This window comes from Thunnus thynnus, chromosome 19 (assembly GCF_963924715.1).
Source record: "Thunnus thynnus chromosome 19, fThuThy2.1, whole genome shotgun sequence".
Lineage (NCBI taxonomy): Eukaryota > Metazoa > Chordata > Actinopteri > Scombriformes > Scombridae > Thunnus > Thunnus thynnus.
In genome coordinates this window covers 18,630,059-18,649,092 of record NC_089535.1, presented here as the reverse complement: position 1 = coordinate 18,649,092, position 19,034 = coordinate 18,630,059, and the positions used below count along the sequence as shown (strand labels likewise).

Sequence of the window (19,034 nt, the reverse complement as noted above, 5' to 3'; positions counted from 1 at the left end):
TCTCCTGTGATTTCCACAACCTGTTATTATGGAGGGCCCGCAAGGTTGTCTTTTTGCTCGTGTGAAATGGGAGAAAAAGAGGAGAAAAAAAAGGAAGATTATGCTCTCAGAGTTGTACCATCTAGAGGAAGATTAAATAACAGATTGCCAATCTCTTACTTCGATTTATTCTATATCTATTCAGGTAACCTTGGGCCTCTGTACCACACATATTTCAGCCATGAGTGATGTACCAAAGATAGACAGCTTTTTAAAAAGTGCCATGGTGATGTAAAGACATTTTATGATGTGTGGCATCATATTTTATGACCAGTTATAAAAAAATGAAAAAAAAGAAAAGATTTTTCTCTGCAAAAACCCAAGGCGATCGCGAGGTAATTATCTGACTAAACCTTTCACAGCTTCAGTTAGTCACAAAATCTGGCAAGAGAAGGATGAGGCTGACAAATAAAACTAGGTCTGAGCATTGAGCAAAAATGATAGACAGCCTTTCTCTTGGCATCTTTATTTCCATTTCCCGCTTATTCCCCTAACCGCTAAGCTCACTCAAAGACTCAAAATTCTCTGTGGCACTTTTGGGGGAGGATATGGATAAAGAAATGCATGCCGTGAGCGTTGCTTGCTGCAGGGAGAGACCTCGGAGTTCATCTCATTTCAGAGTTTCTGAGCAGCAGCGAAATGACTGTCTGTTCTCTCCCTCTGCTCCTGCTGGAGCGTGCAGTGGACTTCCTCAGGGCCATGAGAGACCATGGCTCCTCTCTTCCATGCTGTTTACCACCTCACTGCTGTCAGAGGCGCGCATCCCTCCTCCAGTGCCACCTATCAACACAGTCCACTGCAGACATTCCTCCACACTCAAAAAAAAACACATTCGGGCCATAATTACAGATATTACAGATAGAACTTTAGAAGATAAACTTTTAATTATCTATAGTTTGACCAGTGGGGTGCGTGATGGCTCAAAATATAAGCTTCTATTGATGGAGTTTGCCTGAGGCTGCATGGCTTTTGTCTCTAAGGAGTTCCAAGTGTGTTCATACTTAGACAGTCACACTCGCGCATAAAATGTGCACTCAGACACACATATATACATATATATATATATATATTTACAGCACATTCATGCATGTTATGACCTGCATGCACACACGCATACGCAGATACACAAATAATCACACACATGAGGTACAACCTCATGTAGAATCCACATCTTCTCTCTTCTGGACTCTTAACGTTGCATGTCTGATCATTGGATTTTCTACTCCCAACCACATAAACCACCACAAGTATGCTGTCACACGTAGAGCACTTATTATACCGTAGCACACAACCTCTATCAACCATCCCCCAACTCATGTTTAAATCCTCCTTCCACCAGGAAGCAGATACAGATCCTTGAGCTGTAACACACAAAAAAAGGACTTCTGCAGGAGCTTTGCGCAATTACAGCCATCCACAGACTGGATCACTACTTTTTATCTAACTGTAATGTGAAATGTGGTTGTTTTACATTACTGTTCTCTTGTATTTCCATGTAGAGCATGAGATTGGTGTTTTCAGCCTTACGGTGCTACCCATCAGTCTTACCCATGGAAATTTCAACTCGAGTATGTCTCCAACTGAAAACGCATTCAATTACCTCAACAGCCTTTTTGACTCCGATTTCTACAGCCTGTTATTACAGAGGGCCCAATAGATTTGTCCCCCTGCCCGTGTGATATGAGGACAGAGGGGGAAAAAAAATCTAGAGGAAGATGAAATATAGATTGTCTTGATAAATAAACTTGGGCCTTAGCCATTGTCTGATCATATCCAATCTCCTGGATGTTCTCATTATTTGTAACCAGATTATTCATGCTTTAAAATGTATTATTGGCTTATTTTGCTGCTTTAATGAAAAATAAAATCACGTTAATGAATGTTAATTTAACTCACTTGATCTTTTTTTTAAAAAAACCTTTTTTTTCAAATTAACATGATTTTTTTGAGAGACTTGTACAAATTGTGAAATTAATTGTATCATTAGTTCTCTCTCTTTATATATACATTTGCATTTAAAGACAACGATTATGTTGAATGCCTGCCCATCCCATCTTCTGAACATAATTAATATTGTGGTTTGAATTATTTGAGTTCCTGGAGCAGCTGCAGTGCCTGACGTCCAAGGCCCATTGACTTTCTTACAATATACCTTGCTGAAAATGCCAGAACATTACTCACCCTGCTCCTTTTTGCCAACTCACTGCATTATTCTTACCCACTTAGCTGCATCTGATTTCATATATTTGCACAGAAAAAAAAAATTAAAATATAAAAATATATTATACAGTATACCTGAAATGGATTCACTTGGATATGATTACCATGTGCCAAGACTTGTTGTTATTTATGACAAAGGTCTCCCTCCGTCTAAGCACACCGCCGCATCATCAGTCACTGTCACTACTTTTATTTGACTTGCTTTCAAAGTGCGGTTACTTCACTGAGAGAGAGTTGGTCACATTCATAAGTTCTCCAAGGCAATCTGCAGTCTTAAGGAGTCCACATAGTTAAATCTGAAGCCTTCGATTACCCCTGCGGGTGCCCTCGTAGGAAGGCTAACCACTGTAGGGCTCTGCTCAGCACATTTGGCCCCATTCCTTCAAGAGCTCATCTAATAGTTCATCTCATCTAAACAACCACCGGCTCCTTAGTGACTCCCCGCTCCACCATTCACCCCATCCCTTCCTGACACTGTACAATGTACAACACGGGGCCCACAGGCAATGGACAGAATTGAAGTGTCATAAAAAGCCCATTCATGTCCCAAATGTGTCTTCAAGGCAGAAAAGCTCTGAGATTTTTTTTTCCTCTCCGCACAACTGGCAAAGTGCTGCTCATTGCTATTGCTCAGTACCCCCACAAGGGAGACATGATGCCTTGCAGAATGAAGGGGAAAAATATTCTTAATGCAGACAAAGAAATGTTTGGAAGCTGCTGCAAGTTTTTCCCCAGTCGGGCACAACTAATGCCCATACGGGAAGTTTATCTTTTTATTTCCTCTAGTGTTTCCTTAAGATTCCTGTAACACTGAAATATGTTAATTCCAAACAAGCAAAGGCGGAGAATGGATCTTAAATGTCATACAGCATCAGTTACCTTTTGGATCTAAATAAGGCAGCTTGTGGTGCAACACATTGGCTGTGCAAGAAATGACAGCTTACAAACAACTAATTTTCAACATTTTTTAAACCATGTAATATGTAATTACTTTCTGCATCTCCTCCAGAAAAGGAGGAAATTTATATTCTTTTTTTGCTGTGTCCTTGATGATAATGTAGAACTTTCCAATTTGTTCTTTACTTTTGTAGCAAAGAGCTAAAAGAAAATGCATTTTGGGGTTCATGACTTACAAAAAAACAAAGTGATGAACGAATTACCTACTTAAGACCCACTAATGGTAGAAAACATTATGAAAGAAGGATGAACCAAGTAATGTAAAATTCTTTTAATTCTCCTTTTAGGCTACTTCATTTATTTTATGTAATTGGTTACTGAAGGACAGCACAGACAGCAAATGTTATTATTTCAAATATATTAACATTTCAATATTTCACATAAAGAGGGATGTATCACAAAGACATCATTTTTCTTTGTGTCAATTAGTCCTACTGAACCCACAATCTCCTGATTACAACAAGAACATGTTAAAGAATCTATTTTTAATATGCAAATGAATAATTTTGCCTTTGTGATAAATTTGTCTTTACTGTTTCGTTTGCTGCTCGTGGATTCATTTCTAAGATTATGTCTGCCTACATGTGAAAGTGAGGAACGTCTTTCACTCTCCAACATTCCCAAAGGAATAATGCCTGTGGCCTGTAAATATATCTGTATCGATGGACTATATGTGCGTGAATTGTGTGGTTAGATGAGAGGGAGGTGCGGGGAGAAAGAGAGATGACGAGCATGCTGTAAATTGCCTATGTTCAGTCTTGGGGAATTTTATTGACAGAAATGACCCAAAGGCCATTTTAGAACTTAAGAGGCCATAAGAATTGTCAGAGACGAAAACAGCTCAAGTTTTGGAGAAACGCAAGGCTAAGACTTATTGTTGATATCTGTAAAGTATGAGGCATGCCCCATTCATCTTGGTCGGGTCACAATACTTCAATTTCCCTCATTTCTCTGAAAGGGGAAATATGATTCCACCTATCGATTGCTGCATAAATGTGTTGCCTAGTGATGAAAGATGAGGTGTGCTTTGCTTTTATGTGATCCGATTAACCTCCAGCTGGGATTGGGCTCTCTGCTCTGCCCCGGTTCTACTGCAGTGTCAGGGTGCATGTGATGGGCGCTTAGTGCGATTAGTGTTCCTGTGTGTTTTGCTTGTGTTGAGATATCACCCAGGACATTTCACTAACCAGGGGATTATCTTGCTAACCATTGAAGATGGTTTTATATTTAGTAGCCTGCACTGAATTTAAGATTGTGAGTGGTTGAGCCTCAGAATAAAGAAAATATGTGTACTGGACATTCTCCTTCTTGGTTCTTAAAATGAGGTATTTGTTTTGTACAGATTATGATATTGTACTGCACAGAATGAGTGAGGAGCTTACCTCTAATTCTTTATTAAATTAGTTAAAATAAATGTCTAGTCAATACGGCAATTAAAATAGTTAGCTAATTGCTGTGCTGCTCAGTGGTTTTGGAGACATTGAGCTTCCTCTCCCTTTGTGTGCACACACATTGTGTGCAATACTTTACCAGAAACCGTCTTTGATAAGGTTTTTAAACTACTTGACTTTGCCAATAGCATTTTTTTCCATCCAAGCAGCAGCTGACATTTATATCCAGCCCTTCATGAGCCCCAAAAAATACCCTTTTCATTCCATTGTTCTGTGGTTGAAAATAAAAAAGTTCCCTCTCAAACTAACTAACAGTAGATCTATTGATGGTGACTTCAAGGTCCCCTAAGCAGTTTCTATACAGAGCAAGCTCCCACATAGAGCAAATGTTTAACAAAAGAAAATGTCACATAAAGATCACATGTTTTACCTTGTGGACTTATGAAAATTTGGGATTTCAAAAGCTTTTTTTAAATGTTAGTATGAGAAGACACAAAACAAGATGAGCATTTCCTCTTTAAAACAGTATTGGTCCCTCTTTGTGATTTCTCACAATAATTGCTAATATCTCCTTAGGTCCATTTCCACTGTTTCTGTAAGTCCTAAAGAATATTGAAAAAATGTTGAAAAGATAAATCATATCAGACAATTTTGGTTGAAAGTGACAGTTGAAAAGATACATTTTTATAATATCTTCTAGAATTTATTTAAGGATGAAAACTAGCACTCAAACATAGATTGTGAAAAGTTGTAAACAGCTATATTCATTAATTAATCATTAAAGAATAGGACTGGTGTTACTCTTTACTTTTAATCACTGTCAACAAATTCAATAAAAATTCCAAAACCAACATTGCACTGGTCTGTCTCAATACCTTCCAACTTCCCTAGCGTGTCTGTGGCATCCAAAACATTTTTTTACTAAAATGTAAACCTTTTTAAAAAAAAAAAAAAAAAAAAGATCACAGTAGGTTGTTTGATTTTGTAACAACATGAGGCTATGAGGCTGTACTTAGACACAGTGGTGATTTAAGCATGGCAACACGCTAACCGTGATGATGCTAAATACCAACAAGTCCAAATTAAACAATGAAATAGGTTGCTAGCGAACCTATCAGCACTAATCGGCAGGACAACATTATTTGTCTGTGCTTTCCAAAACCCTTACAAGTCACTGTTACAAAATAATGATGTTTTATGATATGGCAATGCTATGGTTAAGGTCTGGCCAGGTTTAGGCACAAAAACCACTTGGGTTAGGTTTAGGGAAAGATCATGGTTTAGGTTAAAATGCTCATTTTGTTAGGGTTAGAGAAACATGTGGTGTAAAGTTACTACTTCCATAAAGTTAATTATGTATGTAATAATTTGGTGTTGGATAAAGTGGAATTTTGGACCTGAAGATGGTGCTATATGGAAAGTTAAGAGATCACCAGTTACAATAATTCAGCCTGAGAGGGACATTATGTCTCAATCAAAATCAATCTAAACCACAAATGTCAACATCACGGTGGCTAAAAGTCTAGGGAGTTTTCTAAGTTTTTAGTTAGTGTTACTCAAATAAATGTAAATAGTGTAAAGACGGAACATGTCATACAGTGCAACTGTGTGGCTGATTGATGTGTTTTACTTTAATAGTTTTTGGATAACAATGGAGGTTTTTGGCACAGAGGAATGAGCCATATGCTTTGTCTACTTGGTAGCAGGATCAATTTATTGTTGATTTTGGTATTTTCACGGGGTTTGTTGACAGTAAAATATTGAGTATCACCAGCCTTTTCCTTTAAGCCTGTCTTGCAACAAGACAGAACTGTTTGGGGTAAATCATGGATGTACAGACAGGTGGACCAGATTTAGATTTCAGATGCCAGCCTTGTCAGTGACCACCTCTGCTTATTTTTTCAGAGACAGTCAATAAGAGTTGCATCAGCGGATTGGAAAGCAGTGAATTCTTCTAAAGATCGCAGTTTGCAGTTTAACTAGAGTTTCTAAAGCAGGCGAGAGCGATGTACTGCCATGTTCGTGATGTCTCTACAAGAAAAACAAGTCTAATTTTAAACTGAATCCTCCTATGAAGGAGGCATGTGGGCCATGCACATCATCCCTTGCTGTGCTGTAATCTTTGATTTTTTTTCAGAACACTTATGAGAAGACAATGCACCATCATCACTGCCTCCCACTTCCCCACTCCATCCCCTGTTGCTGTTTGTCTTCCCACCTTTTACCTCAATCACTCCTCTCTCTATATATTTGACAGAAGAAAATCTGTTTGATTAATGTATTAGTGAAGTCAGGCCATCTTAATATGTTTGATTAGGGAGTGGTTGCAAGATCCACACATGATGGAGGATAAAAGTAGATACAGATTCATTCTTTATTGTCCTCTATAGAGGAAATTTGCTTTCAGTCTGTACACAAGTAAAACTCAACACAGAGTATAAACAAACAAAAACATCAAAACAACATAAGCCTGTTACAGCGTTAGGGGGTGGCAGGGGTCGTGTGCTATGGTCAGTGCTCTGCGAGTGGTGGCAATATCAGTGAGGGCTGACAGGTTAGGAGTGGGGAGGCCAATTATTTTAGAAGATATGTTAGTGATTTTCCGGAGCTTGTTTCTATTGGTGAGGATGAGCATGGTGAAATAGCAGGTGGCGCAGTACAGGAGGTTGGGTTCAATAATACTGCGGTACAAAAGGAGCAGCAGGTGGGGTTTAACTGAGAGAGCCCTAAGTTTGCGAATAGCAGAGAGTCTTTGTGGGCAGCATTTATGGATGTCTGTGATGTGGTGATCAAAGCTCAGCTTATTGTCCAGGATGATGCCTAGGTAATTAAAGCTCTCCACCATTTCCACTGGCTGGCCGTTAATGGAAATGGGGCAATGAGGGGTGGTGAATTTATTGTGGGTGTAAAAGATGACCTCCTTCATCTTGGTGATGTTGAGGAGGAGGTGACTGTCTGTGCACCACTAGGTGAAGTGGGCAATGGATTGTTGGTAGGCTGTGATTGAGTCCCTGTCTATGAGGAGGGCGAGTATGGCTGCATCATCAGAATATTTGAAGTATTTTGTAATGGAGGAGGGGCTAAGACAGTCATTGGTGTAGCGTGTGTATAGAAAGGGACTCAGAATATAGCCTTGGGGGGCTCCAGTGTTGACAATGATGATGGGGGATGTAGTGGTACCCACCCTGACTGCCTGGGGTCTGTCACTGAGGAAACTGTGAATCCAACGGATGAAGAGAGGTGGAACGTGGAGATAGTGGAGTTTGCTGATCATCAGATGCTGTTGAATGGTGTTATAGGTGGAGCTTAAGTCTATGAAGAGGACCCTGGAATAGTGGCCAGGGAAGTCTAGGTGTTGGAGGAGAGTGTGAAGGAGGCATGCCACTGTATCTGCTGTCCCTCTTTTGGCCTTTTAGGTGAACTGGTAGGAATTCAGCTGCGGGCTAACAACTAGGAGGATGGCATTCAGTACCAGTTTCACAAAGCATTTTGCAATGATGGAGGTGAGCGCTACTGGTCTAGAGTGATTCACTTCGGAGGTACGGGATTTCTTGGGACAGGAATGATTGTAGATGTTTTCCAGAGGGTGGGGACGGTTGAAGTCTGGAACGACTCACTAAATATTGAATGGAGTACAGGGGAAAGCTCCAAAGCACAGCCCTTGAGCAGCCTTCCTGTGATCCCATCTGGGCCAGGGGCCTTACCAGCTTTACACCTCATGAGCTGATGGTAGATGTCCACTTCTGTGAAAGGGACAGAGTGTGACTGCTCAGGGGTGGGTAGGCTCCCAAGCAATCGGTCACACTCAGGAAATCAAGAAATGGTTTGATTTGAAGTCAGACGTGCTGCCTTGGAGATATAACGCCATTGAAGGTGCTATATGTAAGAATAGCCCCAGCTCGTCCTGGCTCATAGTACCACTTTGTACCTCAAGAGATGATAGTGAGTCACTGTAGTGTCCAGTCTGCCCTCAGTCTAACATGAGAGGATGAAGAAGTAGTGCTGCCCTGAGCAACCCACAGAAAAATTTCAGCCAGGCTAAAAGCTGTTGTACTTTTTAATCTAGGACCATTATTATGTCACTTTGTTAAATTTTAACATTTTTTCAGGTGAGAAAGTAACCCTTTAAATTCCCAATATGTGGTCAGTTTATCCAAATTACGCTTGTTTGAAAATTTGCTCCAACATTTTCGGCGATGTGATGAGCCATTGGCCGATCAACATCTGTCGTCATACTGGGGAGAACATGATCTGATGAACTGATCTATGCAACTCTTTGGTAATTTAGCGCTGGCTATAATTTCTCTGTAGCATTTTGATACCTTGACGACACCATCGCACAGATTCACTGTAAACAATAGGCTTCTAAATCCACTTATGTTAGACTGAGGGCAGACTGGACACTACAGTGACTCACTATCACCTCTTGAGGTACAAAGTGGTATTATGAGACAGGATGGGCCAGGACTATTCTTACATATAACACTTTTAATACTATGTTTTAGAGTTTATTTTAGAAGTTGGTTGCTGCATATTGTAGGAATTCTATGGAAAATGCTTTAAATGCATTTTAATTTGGAGTTCCATACTCCTAGAGGCCCCCATGCTCACACAACATGAATATAACATCAATACATTAAATCCTGAATGTAACATCTGCCTTATGACGAGGCCAGTCCAGTTCAGCTGCATGTTTGATATGTGATCAGACTCTACAGCCTGCATCCTGAGGGGTTGGCAGTGCCCAGAAATCCACCATGAGGGTTTACAGCCAGGATTTACCACAGGGGTTAAGTTATCTGCACAAATCATTCCCTTTTTCATTTGCAGAAATAGTCCTGCAGACATCATTTACAAGTACAGTAGCTGCAGACATGAAATCCAAGGACAACTCATGGCTACAAATCAAGCCGGCTTTGCCTCTCTATTTACAACATCCTATTGGTGTCATAGGATGGACATATTCTAAATCTGAAGTTACAAATTACAACATTTTTACTGCTGTAATGAGGTATTTTGTTTCATCTGTGTCATAGTAAGTAGAATCTAGGACAGTGTGTCACATCCCCCAGAGAAACAGAGAGACAGGAAAATCCTCTCAGTGTGCTATGAGCATGATCCAGCACCAACTAAGCACCTGCTCCCCTCTTGACATTGCTCTCAGTTTTGTCTTTTTTTAAAAAAAACAAGGGTAAACATTGTACTTTCAGTCAAACTGTGTACCAGCAGTCAGTCACTGTCTCTCCGAACATCTTTAAATACTTCATCTCCATCAGGGATGCTGTGGTGTATAAAAATGCAGTTTAACTCTAGAGTCCAAGTAGTTTGAAGACGATGCGCAACATGAATACAAACATGAAGCAACTGCTTACAGAACAGTTCAACTAATTTGTATTTATGATTCATCCTTGTTATTTATTATTTTCATGGCTTTGTTACTCATATCAGTGTCAGACTTTTTACTACTAATGCATATTATTATATAGATTAGAGGTCTGTAATTAGGTTCAGCTGTGGGCCTGTTTTTCATCTGGACAGCCAACACAATATTCAAAGCTGTGGTGGAGACAAAGGCCATATTTTCAACATTTTTGTATTTATTTGGGAATAAAATGGACTGAAGCTGTGTGGCGTACTTTGATTTCTTGCCATTGGAGCTTCAATCCAAGTCCTGACCAGTGTAATGTACTAAAAAAAAACTGAGCTGGCCCAGTATACCCAGACTAAAAAGTTATAACAGATGCAGAGGGATCAGATAATAGGTCTCCGATCGATTCATTAGGCACCCCATTTGGCTAGGTTACAGTAAAAGACAGTATGTCTTGATAAAAGGCATCTCTCAAAGACATACAAATGAAAGGTAGATAATGAAAATGTCATTTCAGCACCAGGAGCTGGCCATAGTACAACATATTAAATAGCCTGGAGTATGGCGCAGTACAAGGCACAGTGGCACTCTGCTCCTCTCCTTGTCAGACGTATTGATTATTAGAGGGAGATAAAAGGCCATTTTCATCTGTGTAAATAAGCCTTAAATGCATATTGCTGAATGTACAGTAAAAGGGTTCAAATGCTTTGATGTTCCATAAAAAACTAGATGAATGTCAGATTTAATTATTTTATTTGGGGACCAGATTGACATTCTTTTTCTTAAACATCAAGGTAAAACAGGGTTTTGAGCAGGTAGGGTAACCCATCACTACATCTTTGTTTCCTGTCTTCACTGTGTTAGAGTTGGGATGGTCCTTTCTGAAGTGCTGCTCTTGTGTCTGGCGCTGGTTCTGGCCATCTGGCAAGCTGGTCATTCCTCTGCTGCCATGGATTGTCACAAATCACTGTCACGCCACGTCTCTCCCATAGCACGGAGGGTTCGGGACAGAAAATCAATGTGCTCTCATGGGTTACTCCATCAGTCCAAATATCTTGAGCTTGATGGCAGATAGAAAGAAGTGATGGGGAGGATTTGCAGGATGGAGTGAGGGAGGAATGGAAGCAGGTTTTAGAGACTGGTCTGGTGAGGTTGGATGGGCACGCTGGTTGGTTTAAGATAGGGGTGGACTATGTTGTGAGCAGAACCGGTAAGAAAGAAAGAGAAAGGTTGGGAGACATGAAAGACTGGATGTCTTTTTAAATGTTTTGCCAATATGATACATGAAAAGAAACATGTTTTTCAGAAAAAATAATGTATCTTATACAGCTGTGTGTAGCTCCTCCTTTTCCTTCGTGCATTGTATTATAGAGCAATAGTGCACAACAGCACATTCAAAAATCTGGTGTTATTTTTGTGTATGTAATTCTGTCACTTTTCCAGTGTGAATGCACTATAAACTAAGAACTTGCTCACAATTAATGCTGTATGTAGTATGGAATTGGGACATGGCTAAACTGACCAGGCATTTGATGCCACTTTTCCATACTTGACAGTCGTGAAGCATAAGAGGAGATTGGTGTGAAAGCAGGAAGGAGGAAGCAGATCAAGTCATAAAAAAAAAGAAAAAATGAAAAGTGAGATCGAAAGAGAGAAAACTACATACAGAGTTAGTTTGTAATAATGAAAAGTATTGAGAGCAGGGGGGAACGTGGACAAGGCTGATAAGCAAGTGATTCAGAAAGACGCAAGTGTTTTGGATTGAGTCTAACACATTCTTTTAAATAAGAGCAGCGGCTCATGAAAGCGATATCATATGGAAATGTCTACAACAAACCATTTAACATTCACTGCTAGAGCTGACTGTAGATATGATTGCCTCAGGTTGCAGGCAATGCATGCAAATGTTATGTTAAATGTGAAGTGCGCTGTCCAGGTCATGAGTTATTTCCTGCAATTTTCTCTCATTCTGCTCTTTGATTTCACGCCTGGCTCAGGCTTTGTTGATAGAATTTAGAAGATGAATCATCCTCATACAGCTACAAGTACTATGATGCATGACCAGAAGTGTTCTGGATTATTTCAGATGTCTTTACCTCAGTTGTTGAAACAAAGGATAACAGGTAGATAACATCTCCTTCATTGTCATTTTCTTTCTCTGTTTCAGTGGTGAACAGCAAGGTGATCCTGGAGGGCCTGCAGAGGTATGGCCCCATGCCCATCTATCTGCCTGTCAGCTACCGGATCCTCAATGCTGAGTCAGCTTTCTTCCTACAGGAGGCAAACCAGGACTTAATGAGGAATTCCAGCCTGCAGGCCCGCACAGAGTCCTTCTTCATCCACCAGGCTCGGCAGATGCCCTTTGTCAATGCTAGCTACGGGCCACTGTCTGTCCAGCAGCCTGTCCCTCTAGAGATGCTGCAAACCCTGCCAGGGCCCTTCAACACACCCTCCTTTACTTCATCATCTGTGCCAACATCAGCATCAGCGTCACCTCTCTTTACGTTCAACTGGAAGGTCCACACCTATATTATCAGTGAGAGGATTCACCCCAGTTGGCCAAAAGTTCAAGTGTTGTTCTATATTGCAGGGAGAGACTGGGATGATTACAGCGCCATCCACAAGCTGCCCTGTGTTAGGATGTTTGCCTTCCACGAGACTCAAGAGGTGCGTGGGACATGCAGGCTAAAAGGTGAACTGGGGATATGTGTTGCTGAGTTGGAGCCTCTAGCCAGCTGGTTCAGCCCACCCACTGTCAGACCAGGTAGGCAAAGGGTTTCTGAGCAGGCCCAGGGCACTCCTGTGGAACTCTACTACATGGTTCAAACCACAGACAGTGGAGACTGCAGCTCAGAGGACTCGAGAAAGGGCAGTTCTGTCCGCACAGATCAGCAGAAGCCGATGGGCTATTTTGCAGGGCACACACCTATGCAGCGCATTGGGAGTGTCAGGCTGTTTCAGCCACTGTCAGAGCTGAAGCTGGACAATAACTTTGTGGTGATGGTACCCTCCAAACCTATCCGGCAGAGAGAAACAGTCTCTACTTTTCTGGCTCTGTCCACACTGTCTTCAGTGCAAATCTTCACCCTCAGGTGAGTCAGCCTCCTCCTAATATAGTTTACTCTGCTGCTCCACCAAGGTTCTCTAACTTTCCAAACTACAACAAATTGGACAAACAAGCAGATTGGTCAGTAACGATAGATAAAACCATCAATGCTCATCACAGTATACCCATCTGTCATTTATGTGTGAAATTATGCTGAGGCATACAACTATTATGAGGAAAATTGCTCAAGAAATTGTTACTCATTGTTGTTCTGAGTCATATTCTGAAATGACTCATGCAGACAATAACTAATAATCTTGTACAATGCCTCTTTGTTCCTAAAATACTACACTGTATGTAGCAAGGTCACGCAGACCTGTCGGATACTATGCGGCTCCTTGTTCAAGAAATCAGTTTGTAAGCAACAGTGATGAAGTCTGATCGTTGTATTTACTTTTTCCACTGACCAGATACTGTTTGGTTCGGAAATGTTACTTACTACTACAGCTTGTTTAATCGAAATAATCTGCAGTTGGCAAAATCGTGGATTAATCTCTGGCATTAGAGATTAGAAAATGTGTGTATGATAAGCTTCTGATTTGCCACACCATACTTCAGTCCACAGACAATGTTGCCATGACACTACTACAGTACTCTACTGCCCAGGAGCAGCTTGGTTACTTAAGTAGTTTACAGTATTTAGGTCATTTGTCCACTAAGCTGGAGGACATAATATTGCAAATGAAAAGAAATGTAAGCAAGACAGTGGTAACCAAGAGTGCCCTTGTGTAATCATGATCATTATCCTTACTTCATTGTGTGAAACAACACTCACCCCTTTTGTCTGCTTTGCTTGTGCAGAGTAAATCAATTGGCAGACATTTATGATAAAATCAAATTATTTCAATGACAAAGAAATAGCTTGCTACACACCAAAGCTTGGCTCTGGACCAACTTGAAACCTCTTGGTACTTATTTACAGTTTTCAGCAAGTGGAAGTGTAAACTATTTCAGTTATGTTCAACAACAAAACTGAGAGCAAATTGAAGAGGTTTCATTTCTGGTATTGTTTCTCTGGTTATAATTTAGGGGTCATTTTCATGGCTTTATATCATCAAGAGATTTTCTTTTCAACCATCTTTTTTTTATAAAGCACTATTCTTGCATAACTGAAATATTGAACTCCTGACTGAATACAGTCCATAACATAAAGAGTTAAACCACTTTTAGCTAGGTTTCTCTGTGGACAAAGAATGCTGGCTGCTGTAGATGAAATATTTAAAAATCTCATGATAGGTAAATTAGAGGTTTGTTTGTGGTTTTTGTGACCTTCAAAGTCATTTTGGAGAGATAATAGAGAGATATTGATGTGCTTAACATTCTCCAACTAGGGGGACCCCGCAGCCCAAATGGGCTCTGCCCCTGTTTGTCAACAACTATTATGATAAGATTTCTTTTTAAAAAATAGAATTTGTCCTCCAAACAGTGATGCAGGGTAAAATTCTGGAAACAGTCAACACTGTTTCACAAAGTCTCCAAAAACAGAACATAAATATTTTGCAGGCAAGCAAATTATCTGAGATCCTTGCTTCACTCAGAGGAGAGTTCACAGCTTTGAAAAAAATCGCCCAAAATCTTGCCCAGTCATGGAGTACTGATCCTTCATTTCCACAGAAACATGTAGATGTACCAAAAGACATTTTGATGAGTTATGTGAAGATGAAAGGCTGCTGAATGTGGAGGAGCACTTCATCAGTATCAGTATTTTACGCAGCTGTAGACACTGCCATTGCACAGGTGACATACAGGTTCTGTGGCACAGAGGTTTGGAGTTTTATGCCCAAAAGAACTTTTTTTAAAATCCGATGATAAAATATGTAAATTAGCAAGTGCCCTAGCTGACCAATACAAAGATGACTTACACGCACATTAGTGTCCGCCATAGGAAATCGAGCATGGTTTAGTTCAAGATTTGGCACACACTCTACTCATAAAGCACCACTCCATATTACCAAGTGTGCCTTATGTAGCCACAGCTATTAAACTATTTCTTTCATCTACCTGTGACTGTCGTAAGTGCTGAAAGATCCTTCTCAAAACTGAAACTAATTAAAACATATCAGAGAAGCACCATGGCACAGGAGAGACTGTCAGGGCTGGCCATCCTGAGTACTGAAAATAAACATGCTTAAAGAGAGTGGTATGGTATTTTGCTCATCCAAAAGATGTGCGCATGTATACTCGCCTGCAAGCCTGTAAGAAAACCGATATGTTTTACATATATGTTTTCACAATTGATGTAATCTTTGTTGCTCTGTTTGAGCAATCAATTTAAAATAAAAAAATAATTTGGCCTTAAAGGAAAAGCTTGTTCTATCTATCCTCACAGTACAGTTGTGCAGTTGTATAACAATCTGAGTTGAGTGGGCAGTTAGGCTTTTTATAGTAACTTTGATCATGAAATCCTGCTCTCTGTGACAGTGAGTAATGAGGAGGAGTCGAATACGGAGTAGCTTGGACAGCTCTCGCAATCATGGCCATCACAGGATCAGCACCTTGACAGCGGCTGTAACACTTTGACAGTTTGTAATGTTCAAAAGCTACAACAGTTATAAATTTACTCAAGACAATAAACTCCATAATCAGTATCCAGTGTTCTAAAGTGGTCTGTTTATTCTCATTGTGCGTTTGAAATAATAAGTATTGTCACTATGAAAGATGTTAAAATTCACCAGCTCTGTGCTGCAGGAAAGGGGCCCACTCAAGGTAAGCTGCAGGGGGTCCTCATGTGTTTGTGTTACACTAGTTTCCTCCAAATTGCATTTGACAGTCTGCAGGGGATGGTTTTGACTGAATAATACCTCAATTATGCATTTGTGCTATTTATAATGATTGTTTCATGTACTCACCTTCAAAATTGCCTGTCGGAGGAAAGTTCTATCTGAGGTGATTCCACACAAGAGCAACACACTTGTTATTGATTCATTGAGCTTTGTCTCATACAAATTACTATTCAAAGTGACTATAATTGCTCCATGTTGTGCGATGAAAATTAAGGTGTAAGGAATATGCATTTCCACCGGGCTACTTTTATGCCTGAGATCTAAATCATGGAAGATGAAACAGTTAGCAGCCTCAAAGTGGAGCTGTGACAGAGAGCCTTGGCAATTTGTCATCCCTGGGTGAGCAGGAAATCTGCCAAAAAGCCTCATTGCTTTTTCTCTCACTCCAGTGATGATGAACTCCCATGAAGTATTAGCGCTCGCAGTGTGTGTTTATCACATTTGTCAGCATGTGTGTAAATGGGAACTTTAAAGGTAGTTTTTTTCCTTTAATTCTTTTTGCACTAGTATTGCGCCCCAATCGTTCAGAAGTTCATCTTTTTTATGTTTTCCGTTGGGATAGCACAGTCTTAAAATTCAACCAAAATACCTCATTAGCAACCAAAAGATTAAACCTCAAAGTGTTTGAAAATCACAGGCTACTTTACAGTACTTGACTGCCAGCTTACCAAACTCTATAATTGAACATCCGAACGCTGCTGATTAATCTCATGTCAGCTCTGTTGTGCATTGCTTTTATCTTACAGGTCTAAACCTGTGGTGCTATTCAGTATGTTTTTTTTTCTCTCAGCTTCTGGATTTCCTGATAATAAAAAAAACCCTTTGCTTTAATATACTCCTTTAAGTGCTTGATATCCCCTCAGTGACTGAATTTCACTGATGACGGTATGTTAGCACTGCTACTGTATGAGCAAAGTCAAGTTCAGCATCACTGGAAGTGGGAACTGGAGTATGTGTGCATCTGTGTTGAGCTTTTCAAGATGGGAGTTTTCAAACTGTCGAACGCCAAGTCTCTGCTTCTCTCTCTCGCTGTATGTGTTTGCATACTGTCGGCCAATGTTTGACTATGCACTGGTGTGGGTGTGTTTATGGACAGCTTACTTTACAAGTAGCTTCAGTGTTTCTCCCAGTAGCTAAGGCATCATTAACTATTTATGTTCTCTGGATTTACTCCCTTCTCTTTCCCATTATCCCCCCCCCCCCCTCAATTCATCTACTCCTCTCCTCTATCACTACAGTCTAACTTGTGACAAAAAAATACTGAGAATCTCTCTGGATAGCCTTTATTCCTACTTGTGCTGCTGACCAACGGAATCAGTAGTTTTTTCACTCAATTTTTTTTTTAATTACTCTTTTCTACACTTTTTAATAGGACTGCAAGAGAAATGGTTTATTCTGACTTATTATATGAAGCAGAGCATCATGCAGCTTCCCTTTCAAAATCAAAATGCATCAATTTATGAAATGTATTAGTCTACTTTCTTTGCTTGTTTATGAGCAACATATACAATCAGCAGGCTCAATCTTTTGGGTCACAGTGGTTTATATAGACCATAGTCTGATATCTCAATGTTGTAATCCTGTGCAGAAATCAAATAGCAAATCAAATGCAAAGAAATAATTTTAGAGTATGACTAATGGTGGTGAAATTTTTCTTTTTGGTATTACCCACACAGGAATCATTTTTTCCTACGTTGTAATAGATTTTGAGCTTGTTCAACTTAGAAATGCAAGTTCCCCTGCTGCCTTAAAAAAAAGTAATTTAACTGAACTAATGTTGAATAATAGTTCAAAGTTGTCTTGTGAGTTGTGAAAATATAGAACTAACTGAGATAAGTTAAACTAGAGATATCACGTTCAATACTAAGTTGAATCAACAAGTGTTTGGTCAGACTGACAAAAAGTTACAGTGTGATTTGCTTTCCATTTCCATTTTCTCAGTTTGAAGAGTCAGTTTTTCATTTAACACAAAGAACACACTCTCTGGCTGCAGTGGGAGCCACTTTGTACCAGAGTCCGTACAATGTCAACCTACAAGGATACCCTCAGGAACAGGGAAATTAAATGTGTACAGGGGTAGTACAATCTGGAAAGCATCTTCGGTTTTGGGACATCTTAATCAATTATTGTTCATTTTAAAACTGTAACTGCTTCACGCAAGATGTCTCTTACATTCCTGAAAAGTCCATTCTCAGTGTATGTGCACTGGAGACTTCTGTTTACCAGCAGTGTTGTTGTCTAGCATGATCGGCCAAGCTTTGACTCCAACAATAGAAGACTGTTAAATCTCTCTAAGCAGAAGGATTCTCTAGAAAACAAAAACCTTGGACTTCGGGCAAAAGTTTATTTCAATTTAAACATTTAAATTCAACATTAATGCTAAATGTATGCCAATTTCCATTTTTCATAAACATAATGAAAATATTGTCTCAACTTTTAAAGCTTGGAGGCCCACAGCTTCTGTGATAGTTAGAGCAATGCCAATATTCAATAGTGTGGATACAAAGTGGCAACAGCCTGCAGTTTAGCCAACCATCCCATCTTGCTATTGACTCTTTACTTGCTCCTTTTTTGTTGCATTGCTGCCATCTGACTGGACCAGTGGAGCTGACAATGGTTAATATTAGACCTAATGTAATACATTTTCTTCTTAAAAGATCATCAAAGATTGGCTAAAAACTTCTGCTTCTATAATGATAAGCTACAATTATTGATGATGCAAGAAATACAGACAGCATCCCCTGTGTGGGCTCTTGATTATACAATGAATACAACTGTTTACTCGTTTTAGGGCAATGTCTTCTGCACCCTTTGTTCACCCATTTACTTATATTAGATGTAGGCAGGATCAGGGAGAAGCAAGTGTTTGGGTGATGTCCATTAGGAAAGAGAATACAAAACAGAATAATTTTTGCGATTTAAGTCTGAATAAGTTGAATATTGGACCATGACTGGCTTCCAAACTATATGCGATGTCACAAATCATGCTCATAGGCCTGCCCCCTAAAATTTGATTTTCAATGAGCCCAGAGAAACTTCCACTTTCAGCAGATGAATGAGAAAACAGCCATCTAGTATCAAACTCTGCACATACATCATTCTGCACAGTGAAGCTCAAACATCCAACTGTAGGAAAAAGAAGGAAAACATATTTTTGAGTGGAGGGGGAC

At 39.9% G+C, this 19,034-nt stretch overlaps 1 protein-coding gene across 2 annotated transcripts in view; it reads left to right on the top strand.

Moving 5' to 3' along the window:
- The window catches only part of si:dkey-112m2.1 (transmembrane protein 132C), a 177,485-nt gene that overhangs the window by 46,051 nt on the left and 112,400 nt on the right, over window positions 1-19,034 (top strand). For both annotated transcript variants that reach the window (XM_067574594.1, XM_067574595.1), the window contains exon 3: window positions 12,143-13,067. In XM_067574594.1, coding sequence (XP_067430695.1) covers window positions 12,143-13,067 — 925 coding nt within the window. The remainder of the gene's footprint in view (window positions 1-12,142; window positions 13,068-19,034) is intronic.